Raw genomic sequence first — 22,636 nt, 5'->3', positions numbered from 1 at the left:
CTGAGCCGGTGCACCACAACTACTGAGCCTGTGCTCTAGAGCCCATGCACCACAACTACTGAGCCCACGTGCTACAACTACTGAGCCCGTGCACCACAACTACTGAGCCTGGGCTCTAGAGCCCATGCACCACAACTACTGAGCCCGCGTGCTACAACTACTGAGCCCGTGCACCACAACTACTGAGCCTGTGCCCTACAGCCCACATGCCACAACTACTGAGCCTGCATGCTACAACTACTGAGCCGGTGCACCACAACTACTGAGCCTGCACTCTAGAGCCTGCGAGCTGCAACTACTGAGCCCGTGTGCCACAACTACTGAAGCCCACGCGCCTAGAGCCCGTGCTCTGCAACACGAGAAGCCACCGCAGTGAGAAGCACATGCACCGCAACAAAGAGTAGCCCCCGCTCACCACAACTGGAGAAAGCCTGCATGCAGCAGTGAAGGCCCAATGCAGCCAAAAATAAATAAAATTAAAAAAAAAAAAAAAAGCAATGGACTATAAAACAAAAACACACTCCCAACCCCAGCACTCGTCGACTTGGAAGAAGCCACGGCCCACGAATAAGGGCTGGAAGGCAGCCAGCTGTTCTGCCATTGCGCGCCTAGCGACAGGCTGCGCTCAAGAACTTCAGGACTTCGCACGCACGTGAGCGAGGCCAAGCTCAGGGCTCTGAAATGCCCGAGGGGACCGGGCTTCCAGAGTGTGGCCCTGGGCCCTGGATTCCATCCCCAGCTCAGGCGGGACGGCTGCTTGCTCTCTGGGGGCGGGTCTGGGAACCCGCGTCGAGTGTGGGCAGGAATCACGAGGGGGCCGCTCAGGTGAGGACCCTGGGTCCCAGTCCAGAGGCTGACTCAGCAGGCCTGGGTGGGGCTCCATCAAAAGGCACTCCTGCCAGGTCCCTGGGTGCTGCCTGTGCTGTGGGTCCCAGCACCCCCGCCCAGCACCATCACTGAGGGCGGGCGTCAACCATGAGCGCACGGCAGTCGGGGGACCCCGCCTCCCCACGCCCGTAGGCAGTACCCCAGCTCCAGCCCGTGAGAGTCTCCGAGACAGGCGGGCAGCCAGGCACCGCGTCTCTCCGCGGCCCCCAGCTCTTCCCAGCGTCTGGATGAGACGGAGGCTCCAGCAGAGTTCCCACACCTCCCCGAAGGTAACAACCACCCACTGGGCTCATTAAATATACACATTATCAATGTCCCTGCCCCTGAAAGTTCAGATTCAGTAGCTCCGGGTTAGGGTCCGGTGTCTATCGTTACCAAGCTCTCTGGGCATCTTGTCTTCAGGGGACGTGGAAACATGCTCGGGCCACCTTCTGAGACTGAGGGGCTCTGCTCCGGAGAAGAGCCCTCTGCCAGGTAACAGATGCTGGCACCTGCGGCCGGCCAGCTCCAGGCTGTGGCCCACCGCCCGGCTGGGCGTCAGGGTTTCCCTGTGACCCTTTAAACCATACCACCGCCCAGGGCCCACCCCCAGACAGGGGATCTCATCAGTGCCGCCAGGAGCCCGGGCCCAGATATTTCAAAACCTCCTCAAATGACTCTGGCAGCCCGAGTTTAGAGCTGCTCTACTGCAGCTGAAGGAAGGATCTGAACACTGCTGAACTGTGCAGAAATATTAAGCGACTGCCCACGAACCGGCAGAGCCCAGGACTGTAACACAGAAAACCCATGAGGCGGAAGGAAGCCTGGGGCGTTCCGCCACCTCGATTAACCACGGGCTAAGCAAGAAAGGTTCCAACTCTACAAGTCCTGATTGCTTTTTAAATTATAAAAGTAATACGCACTCATTGTTGAGAATGTGGAAAAATATAGGAAAGTACAAACCCCAAAAATCGCTCGTAGTCTTTATACCCAGAGACGGTCATTTTGATGTATATCTTCTGGTCTGTGTGTGTGTAAGGATGTGGATTTTCAAACAGCCTTAGTGTTGATCTGCTTTCTGGTTTTACGTCAACATTCCCCAACATCTGCAGCGCAAACGACAGCCAACACTTACATAGTGGTGACAGTGTGCTAGGTCCTTACTGAGTGCTTTCCTAACTCATTTAAGCTTCACCAGCACCCCTCCGAGGTAGGAACTGCTGTCAGTCCCATTTTACAGAGGAGGAAACTGAGGCACAGAGAGGTTGAACAACTCTCCCAAGTCACACAGCTTGCAAGTGGTGGGAAAAGAATTCAAACCCAACAAATGTGGCCATAAAGCCCAGTTAGCCACCATGTTTCACTTCTTCCAGCGTCATGACAAATCCCTCACGAGCACAGTTTCAATGGGAGAATAGCAGTCTATCATGCGTACGTGCTTTATTTAACCATCATGCGGCTATCAGACATCCACGTAGCTTACGTTCTGAAACACTTCTGAGAAACTCTATTCACCAACACTAAGCAGGTCCCAGGTTATTTAGAATCAATCTGTAGAAAAGGAAGCAGCAGATCAGGGGTCATGCTATCCCTGTTGTGCAATGTGACCTCAGATCGGTCCGGCCCGTTTAGGCTCGTCCCACCCGCAGCGTGGAGCAGAGCTGGCCCTGCCGCACTGTTCCCGTGTCCGGCTATCACAGCCGATGTGTTTCCTTACTAGACAAGTGCAAGTAATCTCTCATTTTTTTTTTTTTTTTTTTAATGTGCTTATCGGCAAACGTCTGGAGGGACTGAAATCCTGAGGTGCGATTTGTCCACGTTCGGGCCACGAGCATAATCAGAGACAAACCAAGAATGACACAAACAGGACAAGGATATAAACAGGCTGTAGTTGCCTACGCCAGGAAGGGGGCCAGTTTTCTTCCCCGCCCAAAAATGTTCCGTTATCACCTTAACTTTGTCAAAGCTGCCATTTGCAACTGATCAAAACGGCTGGGCATTCTAGGCAAAACTTTCTTCTATTTGCACAATACAGCAAAACCCCAGTTTCAAGAAAACACAGATCCACCCGGAGAACTTTAAATAATCTATTTTAAAGAGTACACATGACAGAGAAAACTTTTATATGAAGCAATTATTTCACAAACATCTAGTTTGTACCTAGTCTGAGCCTGGCTCTCACAGGCACACGTGGCCCACGCGGTGACAGTTCTGGTGAATTTCTCCTTCAGACAAGTTATCAAGTCGGGTATCTACTGGCTTCAGTGTATGACGTCCATTAACAGCTAAAATGTATGCCACTTCACATGGCTTCAAAGCCAAGAACGTGTTTTCCGGTACCTTTGAGGAAATAAGCTGAGATCAAATTTTTCTTTTTAAAAAATGAGACTAATAATTTACATTTACAAAAGGTTAACAATGGGACGTTTCACAAAAAACATGCTGAACGCGTTAATACGGGGTGGGAGAAAGATAAGGAAAGCCAAGTGGCGTGTGAGACCCCAAATAAACGGTGTCGACAAGGTCAGTGAGACAAGCAGCGTCTTTGTACAGAACCCCTGGGAGAACAGGTCAGAGAGGAGACAGAAGCCACACCTGCGAGCAGCTCCCTGAGTATCAGAAAAGAGACACGATGACGACAGAACCACTGATACGCGGTGTTTGGAAAATCTTTGAAACATAAACATGTGAAAAACAACATGTCTATAGGAAAAGAGGCAGATCTGTTTGCTGAAGGTATAAAGGCTGATGATGAAAAAAGTGAGGAGAACTTTCTGTTCACATGACATCTTCAACCGCAACAGGAAATCCCACCATCCTTTTTAAAAGGAAAGCCTACTTAGAAGGGCAGCAGGGGCCACGGTTTTTAACCATGGTTGCACCCACTGCAGGATTATCCCCTCCACGGTCCTCAGAGCTGCACCAACCTGTGATCGCCTGGGCTCAATGCAGCCTAGCTCTGTGCCTGATACCCCACGGGCGGGGGGAGATGCCCTCCTCCCTTCCCCACAAGATCCTAAATCTGGTCCCCCAAGGGCAGCCCCCAAAGGCTCGTCTTCTCTGTGGAGGTCGGGAGGCCCCACCGAAGTGGTCCCCAGTCCAGTGACTTCTTCCCGTTGGCAGGGCCACCACCCTAGCAGATGCTGGTGCCGCCCCATGACCTTGAAACCCTGGTGTCACTTCCTTCAGAAGCCACGCCCTCTTCCAGATGGGAGGGTCAGTCTTACCCAGGAGCACAGTCTGAGCATAAGGGTAGTACACATCCCTTAAAGGACCTCCCACCCCGTGAAGGAGCAGTGCTTTCCTTCTAGGTTGGCAGGGGCACTGGGGCATCTCTTTAGAGGGACTCAGCGCCAGCAGCCCAGTGCTGGGTGTCTGGCACGTTTCTGGGACGCGGTCAGCTATCTAGTGCTACAGAATTTCCTCCCCAATCCTCTCTGGGCCTGGAAGCCTGCAATTTCACTTTCCAGCGTGCCGTGGTATATTCAGTATACTACACTGTGTGACTAACCCTCTGACTCAGGGTAACAGATAAGCTAATTTTGGAAAGGGGAGCTTTAAGGTCAAGAAGAGATCACGACTAAGGTTTAGAGGTTAGCACAAATTAAGATCAGTCAGAAGAGACAAAGCTGCTCTGGGAACATAATGGACAGATCACTATTCAGCCAACGGCTCAAGGTGAACAAGAACTGCAAGTTGCACTGGCACAGAGGTAACTAAGAGACACACAACTGTCGGGTCAGACGGCGAATGTACTGTTACGCCTGCTTTCCACAATGTCGCGATGAGTGAGTGCAAATGATAAACACTACAGAATCAGCTGAAATAAAGGACCAGGGAGACTATTTCAGGAGGTTACTATTTGGTTTGTTTGTTTGTTTGTTTTTTTAAATACACACACTTAACAATGGGTCTGGAAGAGGAAGCATGATAAATGACAGGACTGATGAATGATGCTAACCTTAGCGTATGCGGGAGGGGCGGGGCAGGAGGACAGTCCAAAGCACTCTAGGTATCCACACGGACAGGTAACTAAGCAGACCCACCCGGGAAACACATCTGCTGACACAGGGGATGGAAGGCCCTCTGAATCTGGTCCTCCACCCGGGGGTTTGAACGCCTGAGCCCGGGTCCAGGGCCCACAGAGATGAGCTCAGGATGGGCAGCGTCCCTGGGCAGGGCTGGCTATCAGCCCGCGTTGCCAGCAGTGGACGCAACTTGCTCCGTGGCGGCCGGCAGTTTTCTGCATCATCTTCGGGAGGACTTCAAGAGATTTTTGATTCTGCGAGGTCTGGTGAAGACCTTTTATCCAAGTGACCTAAGTCAGAGGCCCCGCCCAAGAGGCCCTGCTGCGGGGAGGGGCGTTTAGGGTCGTTGCTTGCTTTTTACAAACCAGCGCCTGGAGCTGCAGTTCTCGGGGATACACGTGGGGCAGACGCCGTCCCCTCCCTCCCAGATGTGGGACCCTCCCCCCAGTGGCTGGGCAGCTGCCCTGCACTTACTCTGGGTGACCTGGCCCCTTCTGACGGATTTCCCAGCTTCAGGAAGAAAGGGCTGAAGTGGGGAGAAGTGGGATGAGAAGACAGGGCCTGTGGTCGGCTTGCCGGGAGCCTGCGGCGGACCCCCAAGGAGGGCGGCTCCCGGCGATGGAGCTGCCGAGGCGCCCCTCAGTGGCGCCACCAGGGGGCGGGGTGGGGACGCTGCCCGGAGTGTGTGGGCGTCTCCTGGGGCGCTGGACGGCGGGGGGTCCAGACGCCTGCAGCAGGGCTTCGTGGCCACACACCCTCGGCAACACGCCTCACCTCCCCTGGCCTGACTCCTCCCCTGTCCAGTGGGAGGTCCGAACGCCTTCCTTTTCAAGCTTGTTGGGAGGATTAATGAGATAATACATTTCAACTGTTTGGCAGAGTGTCTAACATACGAACCCCCTGTTTTTAGCTACTAGTACCATCATGACCCCCATTAAAAGCAATTCTCAGCAGGGGGGATCCATTTGGAAAGTCTTCGCCTCACATGGTACACGGAGCGGGTGAGGGGCACGCAGGGAAGAGACAAGTGAGTGTCTGCCCTCGAGTGGGGTTACTGTAGACCCGTACTGTCCTCTCCTAAGCTGTAATCAATGGGCCTGCACTGACTGACATAACAAGACCCTGACCCTCCGGCCAGGCTCTAAGGGAGGGTCCGTAACAACGATGTCCAGCCAACCAATATCTAGTCTATTCAAACAAAGCAGGAAGAGCAAGCTGGGGCCCATCTTCTCTCTCATGAATCCACTAGGTAAGGCAGATTATTCCAGAATTTTCCCCGTGTTCTCGTAATAAGGACGTATCCTTATGGATATATATGGCTGTTTCCTCACCTACTAACTAACCCAGTCCTCTGGCTAAAGAAGGAACTCGTCACCAGCAAGTCTCCTCTTGGTGATAACGTTGCTGCCAAGACAAATGGAGCTCTTGGCTGTGCTGCTGATGTCTTCCTCCTCCTCCCCACTGTTCTCCCTGAAGTCTCATGTTCAAAGGGTCCAATCTGATTCTTCTTGGGAAAACATGGTGACGGGAGAGCAACATGGGAGCGCGTGCAGGGAGAGAACCAGCGTCCGGGCTTCTGGGAGCTGACACTGCTGATGAACAAAAGCAAAGTGCCTTGGAAGAAGGGTTTACAACAAGACAACGGGGAAATCGGAGGTCTGGAGCTTCACGTGCGCTGATGAGCGCTCCAGCTCACACAGCCCATACTTTGCTCTGTGAAGTGGTCAAACCAACAAGGCCTAACACTTAGGAGACGAAGCAGCAGCTACAAGACAAATGATGTTTGTGGAAGTGTAATTCTGTACAGAGAAAGAGATACATGGAAACAGATGTTAAACTCGAGGCGTTCCTTTTTTGGAGAACCATTATAAGCAGGATATGATGGGAGAGAAGCTTAAAAAGCCTCTGCAAAGGAACTGTTTACCATACCCAGTAGCACCACCTAGAACGACGTCCACTGAGCCACCACTGGAAGGCTCCCCAGACGAGGCCCCTCACCCCACATCAGAGACCCTCTCAGACTCCTGAGTCTCTAATTAGCTATGACTGCGCTGACGACAGGACATAATTACAAGCTATTCTCAGGATTTCTGGGGCTGAGCAGAAAAGAGCTTATTGTGGTACAACTTTCAGGTTCAGACCTCTGCTATGTTACGTTACTTTACAGCTTCCTCTGATTATAGCATTTCAAAGGAAACACAGTAAGGAAACAGGGAATGCCTGATAACAGTGTTTCACAAGTTTAATGGTAGCCGAGTATTATTCAGTGATGGCTACTTGCATTTAAGCATGCAGTTTCCTCCACATATAGATAACAGCTAGCTTTTCTCCTGTGCGCGTTTCCTCTGTTTCCCCTTAATCTTTGTGTGTGTGTGTGTGTGTGTGTGTGTGTGTGTTGGCAAGCACACCCTGCAACAAGGCAGTATGTGCCGAAATAGTTAAACTTGGTACAAACTGATGAACTGGAAGTCTACTCCTTATAAGCTTTGAGCACAGATGTAAATACCAGCTCTCAGAAGCATCCTTTTCATGTTGCCATGGGGAGGACAGAGAGGCCACAGAGAAGATGCACACAGTTAGTATCTGCTGTTGGTTATACGGCCAAGATTAGGACACAACAAAAGCCTAGCATTAAATCATCTGACATCTAGAACGCTGTCTGCAGTTTTACAGACATCCTGGGTTTCCCTGCTATGTACATCCTCGGTTTTCCTGCTACGGGAATACTGTAGTGACATTTGACGTGACCTGTGAGTTTTCTTCTGTACCACGTGGGTGACTCACACAGCCAGTTTCATCACCCCAGTCCGGTCCCTGAGACCATCTAGGAGTGGTTTAGCACCCAGGTGAACACCCTGCGGAGTGAATGACTCAAGGGGGACGTGCCAGGGCTTTAGGGTTCCTAAACCAACGGTCTGGGAAGAGAAAAGAAAATATGTGTGGGGTGCACGGTCAGCCCCGCGCCCACCCTGGCCTGGAGAGCGGCCTCATCCGAAGCCTTCCGCCCAGAGCGGGTGAGGCCCGGACACCCACCACCGTCCAGCCGCCCTGCCCTGGCCAGCCTCGCGTGCTGACCGCCGACCAGAACAGGGCCGCAGGCTCACCATGCCCAAGGCATCTCTGGCTGCCCCAAACTACACGTACCTTCTCTCGGAAATTTAAACTGAGACCCAAGGGCGGAAGTCGGCGGGGGCTCTGGAGGCAAACCTCTGCCTCCACGTGGGACTCAAGTCCCGGGGAGCCCAGGTTAGCGGGAAGTGGGAACTGCTGGTGATGTCAGTGGAGGAGCTGCAGTGCAGGGAGACGCAGTGACAGGCGACACCTCGGGCGGAGAGGGTCCCGCAGGGACGAGCCACAGCCTGGAGAGACCCGGGCTAATGGCCCATCTTGGGCCCAGCTTGCTCGTCCCTCATCGGGTGAGGCCGCCAGTCTTCGTGTCCTGCGGGCCAAGCCCCCGTGGTATCCTCACACCTCCCCCTTCACGCAGGTGCCTCTGGTTCCCTGCACCCGGAGAAGCCACAAGGACGGAAGCTTTCCCGCCAGGGACCAGGCGGCCCCCGGGAGTTCTGCTGAGCCTGTGACTGTCCCCTCCCCACCCGTCCCCCAAGGTTGGCATAAACGAAGCCACCAAGGCCGCGACCTCAGAGCTGGGGTCGACAGTGCAGGTGACGGGGCCGCACAGCCAGGGTCTGTGCTTTACACGCTCGTCCAGTCTCCAGCCCTGAGAAGGTCAGTCCCGGCAACACGTGGGACGCAGCTTTGGACAGCAGTGACTCTAATTATCGCGCTGGATAAACGGTCTCCCCACTCGAGCCGAAGGGCTTCTCAGCAGGTTCAGCCGGTCCTGCACCCCTCCTGCCACCCCAGGAGCTCAGTATCGCTCGATCCAACAACAGCGACAGCTCAGAGCACAGCCTCTCCGCCCACTTAGGAAGCGTGGGTCCTGCATTTGGGAACCTAGTCAAGGCTCCAAATCTGTTCTGTGTTCCTCCCCGCCTTTTTTTTTTTTTTAACATTTTGCTGCATATAACCAGCTCATACACGAGAAACTCTAAGGTGATGTGAGTTATCAATCCTATCGTTCTTCATTCTCACCCGGGAACCCTGATGTTCCAGCCACGCCCAGATGACGGGCGACACTGCTCCCCACCTACGTGGCCCCGGCCTGTGTGCGCAGGGCGGCGTCATTACCCGGCTCTGACCAGGGAGCACAGATGCCATCCCTACACAGCTCCCCAGACAGGAAGGGGCTCGGCGGCGCGTGGGAGTTGCTACCCCCGCCCACGGGCAGGGAGTGCAGGGGAGGACGTGAGGATGGCCCAGCACAGGCGACGGGCCCCGCCAGGCACAATGTGGCCAGGCCCGGTGCTGCTGTGGCGCGAGCCGGGCTTCCCTCCACGCCAGCACTGAGTGCGTGGCCCTTGCAGAGTCACTGACGTTCTCTGAGCTTCAAGCTCTTGGCTATAAAATAACGACATTGCTAACATGCCTACCTCTCCACCATTCCACCAGAATAAAACAAAGCAGTCTCCTTTCGGCCCCTGTGGCCTCTTCCAAACTGCTCTGAGCCCCCCGTCCCCAGGAGGTCCAGGGGTGCTGCGGACCTGCCTGTGGTGAGGGCACTCTCTAGGGCAGACCTCACCCCACCGAGGAACTGCAGGATGAGGGGCCCCTGTGCTGCTCCCCAGTCACCCTGATGGCTTGGAGTTGGACAGCGCATCCTGGGCCCCAGCGGCCCCCCAGACCCGGAGGCCAGCCTGGCAGGGTCACAGTGGGGACCAGGCCAGGTGCAGGAGCATGGCTGCCTCGCCCCGTGACTAAAGGCTGGGATCTAGCTGCGCGCCACTGATGCGCCCCGACTCAGAATTAAGCTTTAACTGTTAGCATCTATTTATTTCCTCTCAAGGCACGCTTCTCCCGAAAGGGAAACGTAATCCGCTCCAGCCTACCTTTCCGTCTGCCTCCTCTTTCCAGTTCTCTACTGGCCACTAAAGAAAGAAAACGTCTTTTCACTTCAAGCCAGGAAGCTGGGCAGCGGGTCTCTGAGGCACGGGGCGCTGGCATGGATCTCTGCAAACATGAATGCGTTTTCTCTTTCTACCCTACAAGGCAACCTTCAATCCAAAAGCACCTCGACACCTCCCAAGTTAACCGGGCAGCCTCAGAACCGGGGGGGAACGGCCAGATCGCTCAGAACTCTGTCGACAGGCAAAGACGTCCCAGCGCTGCTCTCAACCCAGCTGAGCCCTTCACTTGTGACAGAAAGAAAGGCGCCTACAGGTCTGAGGGAGGCTGGGATGGAGGGCCTTGAGGTTCCCAGGCCCCCGTGATCACACAGGGCTAGGGAATCCTGAGCAAGCTGTGAACGGGGCTGGGAGCCTCACTGCCCACGTGGAATCCTCCAGGGGATTCTGCTGCTTCCCGAGCGGGACCCAACTCTGATCTCTGATTCAGCCCTTTGGACTGGGATGGACCCCACTCGTGGCACGTGTGCAGGGATTCCAAGGCCATCGTCTTCACCTCGTTAGAAACTAAACCTTCTGCTTCTCAACAACTGTTACGAGGCTGGGTGGATGAACTGAATCCCTGGGCTTATACTGGACACACTGTGTGCCCAGCATGTAGCAAGCTCTGCAGGAAATGCAGAAGGGGGAGCAGGGCACAGCCTCGGTGCCCTGAAATCCAGGGCGGAAGGTGCAGGTGTACTCGGCACAGAACCAGAAGCGCAGGAGGCGGGGTGAGACCCAGAACGCGTTTGTGCAGCAGCAGCTAAGGCTGTCCTGGCTCTCGGACAACATACCCACAATCACCCTCCTCCAAAACCCACGGTGGGCATGCTTTTCAGGGAACAGGGCTGCAAAGGCAGTAGTGGACGTAAGGGCAGGTTTTGAAGGGCAAGGTTAAAAAAAAGCAGCTTCAAGCCCTTCTCCATCCTGGGCGCCCTCCTGAACCCGCCCCATCAGTGACAACCTCGCCCTCCACAGAGAGGCAGCTCTGACTTGGCAACACAAACCTGCTTCTACTCCACTGGGTGTGAGGAGGGGCCCGCCCCTTTGCTTGTACTCAGTGACCAAGGTGTTGAACGCTCCGACCTGTAAGAGCAAAATCCCTCCCCTGAAGGCTGTCGACCAACAAGGAAGATCCTCCCTGTGAAAGGCGACCTGTAACCGTGGAAGCTAGTTCATTCCCTTTGGACTAGACTCACTGCCCTTTTCGTTTGCATGTCTGTTTGCTTCCCTTAAACAGAGGCCTCTGCTCCCACCTGTTTGGGTGGCCCATTTTGCCCGGCTGTACCCAGCCTCATGCTCTTTGTAGGCACGGCCCCTCCCCCGGTCTGAGCCTGGTCCCCGGGCAGCATTAAAGGCAAATACAGCTTTAGGAAGTGATGGCAAAGGGTTCCCCTAGGTTGAAACTGCCGGGTGAGGGCTGCGGAGTCCTCTCCCGCGCAGGCTCTGGGGCAAAGCCGCCGAAATTCCCTCTAATTTACCTCCCCTCTCCTCCACCAAGCCTCCCCGGTCCACCCTCTTTTTGGTTATTAAGAAAACACCCACAGACGCAGCTGTATTCAGACGCGATCTCCGCACTAGGGCCCGTGTGTGCGCGTGTGCTTGTGCACGTGTGTGTGTGTTTGTGAAAAGATGGGTGGAGGCCAGTGGAATTACACGGATACGCGAGAAGAAAGGCTTGCTTCGGCACGGGTGGAGGAGGCGTATCCGTCTCCCAACTCTGTGAGGTACAAGGTGGTGGAACATGTTGATGAGAAAGCAGAACGTGCTGGGAATGTGTGCCTGACATACGCCGGCTTCTCCAGTGTTTTTAAGCGATTCCTGGCTGAGGAGATACGAAGAGCTTACACGGGAACAAAGAGGCGTCTGAGGATTAAGACGCCGCGCCAGCCGGCGCAACTCGGTTACCGGCCACTCTGCGCTAAACGCCCGCTGCACCAGCCCTGCGTCCCCGCGCACGCCGCCTTGTGCCGCTCTGCTCCCCCCCTCCCAGGCCCCCCAGCCCCACCGGAGGTGGCCAGGGACGGACTCACACACCCACTGCCAGACCCCCGGGGCACGGGGAACGGTGGCTTCAGCTGGAGCTTACCCAGCCTCGGAAATCCGCGCAGCGGCAGCAGCGCTCGGGGGCTCCCCGAGGCCCCGAGGCCCGCGGCCGCGGCTGTCGGGCTCGCTCAGGCGGCCGGTCCCCAGCGAGGCCTGGCCGCGTGGGGAGGCGGCAGGGCCATCGTCACACCCGTTCAGCAGGCCGGGGCCCGCCGGCGCCCGGGACTTCACGGGCTGGCGCCCCTCGCCATCATCCTTGCGCGGCGCCGGCAGGTCTCTGGACAGCTTGTAGCCGTGGGAGATCAGGAGGTCTTCTACGCTGTACATAGCGCTCGGGCCGCGTCCAAGCCCCGCCGCCGGGGCCGTCGTGGTGGCAGGACCCACACTGCGGGACAAGGAAGGAGAGTATCTGTGAGCCATCACCGACTCCCGCTGGGGCCCCGCACCTCGCCCGCCCTCGACCCCGACCAGTCCGGACCCTGGGCGCGGTGCCAGCAGAGGAAGGGAAGGGGGGCTCCTGCAGTTCGTTTAAGCCCGGGCTTGGGTGAGTTGGCCCCTCGTGGACCAGAGAGGTGGCGTCTGTTCTTTGATTCCGCTGAGCCAGGGCGGGGCGCCGACGCTGGGGACCGCGCCCTCGGATGGCCGCTCCTGGCAGGAGAGTCGGACTAGCGATTTAAGCCATGAAATGATTGACAGTGTCCCAGCGCCCACAGCCCAGACATCGGAGGACAACACACACCGGAGAGAAGACAAAACAAAGAGAGAGACTCGGAAGCTGCAATTACTACTCCATGCTGCTAAAAAGAGCCATTCCCAGCTTAATCTTACTGTACTTCCCTGCTTTCATCTTGGAGACACACCTTTTGCTCCAAGAGGGCAGAGCGAGATCTTTAATCAACCCGGGGCCAGGATACACTTCAGCAGACGCAATCTGAGTGGGTAACTAGCCGCTGAAAATAGATCTTCAGCCCTTAATGAGAAACGCTGACCAAGCCTACGCACCCAACGCGCTACACGATCCCAAGTTCCTTCCCACACGAAACCTGTAAGAATCAAATCCCTCCGCAACGTTATCTTGGGGAGATGGTTTGCACCTCTGAGCCCAGGGCGCCCACGTCCGAATCCTGCCAGGGCACCTTAGTTTAACAGTGGCAACTTCCCCAAACACACTGTCCTAAGACAACGGTACCGGCCAAGAAGAATGGAAATGGACAGAGCCCTACGAGAAGGCACACGCGTGCACAGGCGTGGCACTGCCATGTTTACTTTGACATCAGAGAATCTTCTTTCCTGCGTCTTTCCATCGCTAATAGGGTGGAAGGCGGTTTGGTGAGACCTGCCGCTGCCTCTCCTTGGGCTGTGATGCTGGCCTGGGAGAGCAGCACACAGCAGCGGGCCTGGAAGAGCCCGGCCAGCTCCAGCCCCGCTTGGCTGGTGGACGGAAATAGCTCGAGCACCGTGGCAGCCCCTGCAGACAATGGCCAGGAAATGCCTGCCGCCCGCCTGCAGGTGAAAGGGGGGCGCAGGGGGGCGCAGGGGGCGCACGTGCTTCCTGCTGATGGGACCTCTCACGGGGGCCCATCACAGGATCCCGCTGACTGTGCCCGTCCTCAGCTCATCACACTCTCGGCCCGGCAGCAGCAAAGTCTCCACTGTCAGCACGGAGAGGGTGAGGGGACCAGACTGTGGAAGTCTGTGGTTCTCCGTCAGGTACCTACACGTCACGGAACAGCCACAAGCTCCTGCCGTGGCTGTACTACTAGTGGAACCGTCTCCACAGCAACTCTGCCACTCCTGACCCTGCTGCTGTGCGTCTTCTAGGGCGCTTGTACAACATGGCCAGAGAGATGGAAGGACCAGAGAGGCGAGCGTTCCTTCCGATTCCACTAAGCCGGGCCCTGGGCTGGAACTGCAGAGGAAAGGGATTCCATCACAAACCCAGGGCCGTGGGGACGTGGAGGCAAGGTCTGTCTTGTTCAGTGCTAGGCCCCTGGCATCTGGCACAGAGTATGCTCTCAATAAATCACTGTTGAATGAATGCACAGTGGGAGGAAGGGACATTTGAGCTAGGTTTTGAAGAATGATTAGGAGTTCACTCCATAAACTGCACATGCATGTGTATGAGATGGGGAACTGGCATTTAAAATAGACTTGGGGTACCGTCATACCAGGAGTAAAGAAATGACACGGCAACAGAATCCTGGTAGCCTAGACTAGGGTCCCCAGACTCACTGGCTCAAGGTCACACAGCCAGTTGGCACCACGGCTAAAGTTAGAGTTTAGGTCCGAGGACACTCAGTTTCTCTCTCCGTTACTATGTCAGGCTCTTGAAAAGCAAAGCCAAGTGCGCTGCACCCCAACTGGCCACCCAGTACGCAGAGGAGCAGGCCGGCGTCCACCACAGAATCCACTGTGAGAGCGGTAAGAAGCAATGACCCTCAAGGAAAAGGTCCGTGGGTCACTGTCCTTCCGGGATTAGGTGAACAGCTCCATCCTGGCTCGTCTGTGTGTAAGTATAGTTAGCAAACCCTTAAGTGGCACGCCAGCTCAGGCCAGGCCGTGAATACCTTTCAAAAAAGACCCAAACGCAAACAAGCCGTACTTGACCTTAGAGGTTTGAGGTCAAAAGTGTATTGATCTGGGGGGACTCGTAACCTGCTCGGCCTCAGAGGCCAGCAGCCTGGGGGAGCAGGAGAATGAAACACAGCAGCTTCGGCACGCAGGCCGTGGGGCCCCATGGGAGGGGGTGACCCACAGGCCCTGCCGCCCGGGTGGGATGCCCAGCGCCCACCCAATCCCCAGAGGACCCCTCTCCCTCTGGCTGGCACTCACCACTTCTCGACCCCAACTCAGAGCCTGGTCTTCTCCCTCCTTTCCACCCCAGGCCAAACATCACCCCTCCCCTCAGACAGAGTTTCAATAGCCACGCGGTGGTCCCAACCCCTCTTGGATTCAGTGTCCTTCCCGCAGCATCCTTACCTACTGCAGAAGGGCTGGCCTGTCCCTAACGCAGCAATCCCCCTGGCCACCAGGAGGGGACGCCAAGGTGCTGAGGAGGAGATGCGCCCTTTCAAACTTTCTGCCCAGCCCTGAGACAGCGGCCTTCTGAACGGATGGCACCCGAGGCCACCCTTGCCCACCAGCCCAAAGGGCTGCTATTCAGACAAGCACACAGCAAAGCTGGACATAAACGCAAGCTATTATAACATGAGGGTTTACAACTTGGAGAGATGTGTGTGTACAGTGGACCCTTGGGTCGCTGACGCCCGGGTCGTCAGAAATCTGGGGGTGACTTTACAGTCAGGCCTCTGTACACAGGGTCCCTCTGTATCCTCGGTTCCCCATCCGCGGATTCAACCGAGCCTGGGCGTGCAGGCTCACACCCTGTAAGGAGGCGCTTACTGAAAAGAATCTGTGTATCTGCGGCCCCGCGAAGGTCAAACCTGCGTTGTTCTAGGGCCCGGGCAGGAGACTTTTCATCCCCATGGTGGTGCTGACACTCAGCCCCAGCCATGATCCCGGGGGCAAGTCATGAACCACACCAAACCTCAGTTTTCTGACCTGCAAAATGGCCACTCTCTTCTTGGCTCACCAGACCGTTCTGAGGGCCACATAAGTACAGGGAAAAGTGTAACTCGTGCACAAATGTGAGAGTGCGTTCATCATGCAGCGATGTCTCCTTTGTCTCTGAAGGGTTACCTGCCTGATGAAAAGCTTTCACCTTCGTTATTCATTGTGACCACTAGACCCTTCCTGATTCCCTTCGTGTCACTTGGGATGTGACTCTTGATTTCGAAAGTCACTCCCGCTTTCCAACACCCAGACAGCTGTCTTCCAGGAAGGGACACTTCCATCGCCCTCCGAGTCACTGACAACAGCAAATGTTATTTTACAGAGTCCCAAACGTGGAAACACAATTCCTGAGGGCCTAGGATGCACTGGACACTGAAACTATAACAATGAACGAGACACGTTCTTTGCTCTCGAGAAGCAGCTCACTGGCTCGCTGTGGCGACAGCAGGAAAACAGGTCGTTGAAGCATGGCACACGCATGCACACCGACGGGAGCTTGCCCCTCCCCACAGTGTCACAGCGCTGCGGCGGAGACAAGGACAGGAGGAGAGACGGGACCCTCACCCAGGCTCTCAAGGGGTCAGGAAGGCCTCTGGAAGATCGCTTCTAAGCCAAACAAATCCCTCAAGGTAGAGCTGCACTGTGAGATCACCCTGTGAGTATGATTTTCCAGCCAGTCCATGTAAGAAATTTTTTTCTTTGCTACTTTGTCACCTTGTGTCAAATACTCATAGTGGAACATCTAATAAAGAGCAGTCCAGTCAGCGCAGGTACGTAGATACACTCTCAGGGGAGGAATCCCGAGACACAAGGACAGAGACGAAGGAGCCCACTTTCAGTATCTTTTTCATTCTATGACTATCTGAATACCATTAATGCAGAGAAGACATTTAAGATAAGGACACACGTGTTAACAGGACAGTCCATCAGGGCCCGGCTGCCTCTGAAAGGGGGGAGTTCGTGGCTGGGAGAGTCTTCAGTGGCGGTCAAGGATTTGTCAACTCTGTTGTTTTTACAGCAAATCCACTGAAGGTGTGTGTACACACCTTAGTCAAAACTTGAAAGGGAAAGTACTTACCCTCACATCCTGACGGGTGCTCTCATATTTTCTCTTCCATTTTCACTTTTGAAACATGCTGGCCACTACCCAGTAAATTCAGTGCCACACGAATCGGTCACAACCTACAGTTTGGAAAGCACTGATGTAGAAATCAATCCTGCGCTGGTCAGGATGCTGGACTAGGTGACCCCTGAAATTCTGTCAAGTTCAATGACCCCATCAAGCTATGAGAAATTCCGTAGTCTAACAAGTTCCTTGCTCTGTTCTCAACAGCAAATACACCTCTTCTGTCCTATCAACAATTTCCTTTCAAGAAAAGTCACAGCAACTAAGTGAAGCTACTTTCCTATTCTTAAGAGCATAAGACGAAAAGAAATAAACCTCCTTAAGGGAAAGGACAGTCTGCTGCTTCCTTCCTCTGCCTGTGATCTACCTGGGGCTCGAGACCTGAGGCCTTGGAACACAGCATCACTGGTTGACAGATAAAACCCGGTGTAGCAGGAGCCAAGAGGGCCACCAAGGAGCCCTCAGCATGAACTGGACCTGCAGTGCTGCCGCTTTTATTCTTTTTGGTTGGAGAGAGCCAGGAAGCAGCATTTTGTCTCTTTTGAGTTCACTATGGCTCTTTTCATCTTTTCCTACTATTCTCTGCCCCACAAATTGCTAGAGTTAAGTCCATCATTTCAAAGACAAAATTGAGAAACCGGTTGAAAAACTCTGCCACCCCAATAAAAACCTGATGGCCTGGCAAAAGGGCCACGTGTCCTGGTGGGTCTCCTTCTCTGGGGGGCGTATGTTCGGCTGTTTCTTCTCATCTCAGGTGGAAGCTGTCTGTAGACTTCCACCCGATCAGAGCGAAAACGGAGCAGCTCAGAGAGCTTTCTCGGCAGAAGGGCCTCGCTTTCCATCCTGGCTTCTGCTTGGCGGATGGCCTTTACCAAGTGACTCAACTTCCAAGCCGCTTATTCCAAAGAAAAGCGTGTGGCTTCTAGTAGCTACTGGGATGTCAGGAGAGCAATTTCTACTGGACTTTGTGGCGTTGCTCAATGTTACCAAAGAGAAATCAGGGCCCAACCTGGCCACCCGGCTCAGAGAACCTCTCACCCGTTTATACAACTTGAGTTGAGCGACAGAAGCCATTGGATTAAAGCAAATTGTGTAGGACAGTATATACAAAGAAGGAAAACTGGATTCATAACAAGTCTCTTTTTACAGAGGAAAACTTTTGTGCTGAGTGTGTGACAACACACCAAAAAATAGTTACACTAAATGCAAACTATTGCTTTTTCCCCCTCTGTTCTGTTATTAAAATGCATAATTATAAGCATCAAGACTCCAAAAATAATCGAAGAAACAGTGAAGGAAATAAAAAACAAGGAACAGTGAGCTGGGTGAGAAGACTGGGTTCAGTCCACAGTTCTCTTGTTCACCTCGACAGGACTGGTTTAGATTAGACGAAATTCATGAGATGAGGCCCAAAGAGAAATGCTTACGGCACACAGGCTGTGATCTAGGTGGTTTAGAGGGGTAGGGGGGGAGGGAGAGGAATAACAATGCTGAACAGCTCAGTTTCCCGGGTTGGGTTTTATGATTGAGTCATGACATCACTAGGTTTATATTTTATTACTTTTCTTCCCCTTGAGGATGCTTGGGCTAGGTGGTAAGATGCTCAAATACCCTCCAGGAGATGCATGACGAATTCACCAAGAACATCTTCCAATCTGTGGTTAATTTATCCCCCTGCCACCGCTGCAATTAACTCTCTCTGTACAAAGCAGAAGGAAGAGCCTGTTCCATAAGCTCAGAATAGCAGCGCATGAAAGATAATAACATCATCCGTCCCCGAGCATCTGCAGTCTGCCAGCTACTCTGATAGCTGCCTGGCGCACTTTGTTTTCTACTCCCAGTAAATGTCCTGCTGTGGATATGAACGTCTCCATTTTATAGACGAGAAAACCAAGGCTGAGAGTCCAAGGTGACACAGCCTGCAAGCACAGATCCAAGGGTCAGACCAAGGTCTGTCCAGCTTCACAGCCCGTGCACTATTGTAGGCTCTAAATTTCCTTCCTTAATAAGCAACAGAAGTTTCCCAATTTACCAAATAATGCATAAATATAAACAAGAAAGGAGAGAAGGCATGGTGGCAGGAAGATGAAAACTATATTTAAAAGGAAAAAATTCTTTATTCTCTTGGACTGAGACGGCTCTTCGAGGCGATGCTTCCCTTGTACACTGAGCACACACACCACACACACACGCACGTACATGCACACACACGAGGGCTCATGCCTCGCTGATGGCAATGTCTTGATGGCCGTACTAGCACTGACTTCTAAACACTCAAATACTCAGTAACACGATTCATTCACAAATACACCACACGATGCTCTCCGACCTTCAGCAGACCTCTTCAATTATTCTGGGTTCCAGGCTCTTGGTTGGGGACCTGGGGTTCTCATAAAAGCTGCTGTGTGAAGCTGAAAAACGGACAAACTGCACGTATGAGAGATGGGAGGGGAGCTTGTAACTTTCAGAAAAAAACTAAATTCTAAGAGAAAAAAAATTATCTGCATAGAAACAGACACCCTTGGGAGTTCCCTGGTGGCGCAGAGGTGAAGAATCCACCTGCCAGTGCAGGGGACACATGTTCGAGCCCTGTTCCGGGAAGATCCCACATGCCGCGGAGCAACTAAGCCCACGTGCCACAACTGCTGAGCCTGCGCTCTAGAGCCCACGAGCCACAACTACTGAGCCCGCGTGCCACAACTACTGGGCCTGAGCTCTAGAGCCTGTGAACCACAACCACTGAGGCCTCGTGCCACAACTGCTGAAGCCTGCGTGCCTAGAGCCCGTGCTCTGCAACAGGAGAAGCCACCGCAGTGAGAAGCCCGCACACTGCAACGAGGAGTAGCCCCCTCTCACCGCAACAACAGAAAGCCCGCGCGCATCCCAGTGCAGCCAACATAGCCAAATATAAACAAATAAATAAATTTATAAAAAAAGTAAAAAAGAAACAGCCACCCTTATCTGCAACGATAACAGGATCTGGACTTAAATGAGCACACAGTGTGAAACCACAGAAGGGTTTGGGCAGATAAAGGAAAGGTGCTTTACACTGACTCTGGCAGGAAAGTGAAGGACTAACACGGTCAGAACAAGGACAGACGTGTGGACAAGTAGTCACAAGTCCCCTCTTTTGTAATGTGCAGGGGTGGTAGCAGAGAGGATAAGGGATGAAGGAAATTATTGAGAGTAACTTTCAAGGGAAGAAGTACAATGGATTTTGGTCTTGGTGACTAAGGTAATGGTCCTTTCATTAGGAGAAACACAGAAGTCGGAAGTAACTCCCGGTTGGAGAAGATGACAGGTCATTCGATTTTAATTTAACCAACTTATTCCTGCAAAATTTCTTTGTGCCCAAATCATTCTCGAATGGCTTTTCATCAGAGTTTTTGTCCTTTCCAAAGAACCCGAACGAGACCACTTAAAGCCGTCTTACTCCGCGGTGGGCTTCTAAGTTCTGTAAGTAGCAGCTGTATCCTTTATATCCAGGCTGAAGGGACGGTGAGGTTAGGAAAGCACCGCTAACAACCCATCAGCATTGGAGCATGAACTTGAGCCGTCCACCCCCTCGCTGTAGGGACTAATTTCCATTCCTGCACGTTGCTCAGTACACATCTGCTGTGTGGAACGGGGCCTGAGACGATGCATAGGAGAAAAGGAGAGAACCCATGGGTTTCAGTCTTCTCCCTAAAAAGTAAATTAAGAAGACTGAACTAGAGGTTCTTCGGGGTCCTTCTAGCTCTAGAAATCGCCCCTCTCTCTAGCCTCTTCTCCCCTGTGATGAGCAGCGTGCATTTCTAAGTCAGCCGGCCCCGGTGAAGAGAATACATCTTGTGGCTCTGACACAGAACAAAGCTAACTGGGTCACAGGAAGAGAGACCCTCTGACCTTGGCCTCGTACGTAGCACCCATACAGAGGCCAGCCCAGAGAGCAGAGCTAAGCGGCCACACGCTGAGAGGAGGGCGCAGGTAAGGCCAGGGAGTCTACCACCCAGCACCCTCGCTCCCAGAAGACCCCGAGCGCAGTGATGCCCACTGATTGCAACCTGCTTTGCCCTGGGTGTGTAGGCCCTGCGCTCGGAGAACACAAAGACACACAAGCCCCGCCCACACCCCCACCTGTGGACCTCCTAGGCTGGGAGGCGTGACTCAGGCATTCTCATCACTAGAGGCGGAGCCTTGCGAACGAATGGTACCTAAACAGGCTCCACTGCCTCTTCCCTTCCCATTTATAAAAATGTTCCATCTTTTCGTATTGACGGTCAGCAGGCTCCGCTAGACAGTGAAATGAAACAAAATATTAATAAACTCATGAAATCAACCAGCACTTTTCTGCCTTTTTAACAACTGCCTAGCACTGAAAACTAAGAGACAAATACCCAATTAAAAATATGAACCAAATGTTCACCCTCACCTGTGATCAAGGATATGCAAATTAAACCCAAATGCCACTATTCACTTCTCAAATTATTGAAGCTTCTAGAAGGCAATAGCTGTTGTTGGTGAGGACACGGTGAGTGAGCTTTAAGGGTTCTCCTATTTGTGTATGACTGTGTGCAGGGATCTGTAGGTAAATGCTATTTCCTTTCTTAAAAGTGATTAATGTTATAAAATCTTTAAAAATCTGAAACCCTATAGACTAATAATCTCACTTCTTGGGATCCACCCTAATGAAATCATCCAAGATACACACAAAGTTTTATATAAGGATACTTATCCAAGTTCTAATTATGACAATAAAAAAAAGCTAAACTAAATGTTCATTTAAGGGATGGTTAAAATTCTGGTGCGTCCACGTGGTAGACTACAATATGCACACAGGTGTATAAAATGATGTTTTCAGATATATAACGGCACAGGAGAAAATGCTCCTGGTCCCGTGTTAAACAGACAGTTTACAAAAGCCTAGATTCAGTGCATATAATACAATTTCATTTATATACGTACACACACACACACACACAGTGTGGGGAAGAGGAAACATACTAAAATAGCAACAGTGCTATTGGATTCTGAGTTTTTAAAACAATGTCCTTATTTATACTTTACTGTATTTTATGATGTTCTGTCATGAAATGGAGTAGATCGAACCGTATGACGTTTTACGGGTAAAAAATGGTCAAATATTGGCACTTTCTCACACTTTATTATTATTTCATCATCAGGGAAAAAAACCCGTAAAAACAAGAAGCTACATAGGTAGGATTAGGAAAATGTACCACTGAAAACGTACGGCATATTTGGAAGACTCAACGAGCATAGAAGTGACACAGAAGAAAAGAATAAATGAATAGTAAATTACGTAAGGCTCAAAGGGTCTAGTATATGGTATTTGCGTCTTATCTGCTACAGATATACTTAACCTGATTATAGTAGGCTCAAAATCACGTTCTGCTGATAGAATTGTATGTAAGATTACAAGCAGCATTCTAAAGGCCTCGATGAGACATTGTTACTCTTCTAGAAAACGTTCTCAGTTGCATTTGCTGACATTCCATCCTTAAGATGCAATTAGTCCCTCAAGTTGTTGGCAGTTGACTGTAAATATTTCTTCAACTGACAATTTTTTGGTCAAATGTTATGATTAATATATAACAAAGTACTTTCTTTAAACAAGAGGTGAATAGCCAAGACACAAAACAAACCAGACTGAGGCATGTTGCTAACTGAGGCATGGATTTTTATTGCTTTCTACAGCTTTTTTTTTGGTGTTTTTTTCGATGGTAGAGCCATGTATTTTATTATGAGCAAGAGGATTGCCATTTCCCTTTCCAGTCTTAATAATTAAATAAAGAGCTCAACAGTTTAAGTCCTGGGACAGTAAGTTCTCACACACTGTCGTCACCACACCACAGAGGGATGACCAGCTCTGCCAGGGCCCTCAAGTGGTGAAAACCCCTTTAGACATAAAAAGCATATCGAACCTGGGAAGTAATAGTTTTTAGTAGGGCAACTGTCATGGAGTTAAGTTTCTTTAAGATGACAAAAAAAAA

The 22,636-nt window shown here is 52.5% G+C and overlaps 1 protein-coding gene across 6 annotated transcripts in view; it reads right to left on the bottom strand.

Annotated features, from left to right (window-relative positions):
- JCAD (junctional cadherin 5 associated) overlaps window positions 1-22,636 on the bottom strand; it is a 71,731-nt gene that overhangs the window by 10,782 nt on the left and 38,313 nt on the right. For 3 of the 6 annotated variants that reach the window (XM_060291717.1, XM_060291735.1, XM_060291723.2), the window contains exons 2-3: window positions 16,599-16,702; window positions 11,991-12,332 (exon numbers count right to left, since the gene is read on the bottom strand). In XM_060291717.1, the coding sequence (XP_060147700.1) occupies window positions 11,991-12,274 (284 nt within the window). In that variant the 5' untranslated portion in view covers window positions 12,275-12,332; window positions 16,599-16,702. The remainder of the gene's footprint in view (window positions 1-11,990; window positions 12,333-16,598; window positions 16,703-22,636) is intronic. The other 3 variants (XM_060291746.1, XM_030832347.3, XM_030832348.3) reach the window with 1 other exon arrangement.

Source organism: Globicephala melas, chromosome 2 (assembly GCF_963455315.2).
Source record: "Globicephala melas chromosome 2, mGloMel1.2, whole genome shotgun sequence".
In the NCBI taxonomy this organism is placed as follows: domain Eukaryota; kingdom Metazoa; phylum Chordata; class Mammalia; order Artiodactyla; family Delphinidae; genus Globicephala; species Globicephala melas.
This window is presented reverse-complemented; position numbering and strand designations above follow the sequence as displayed.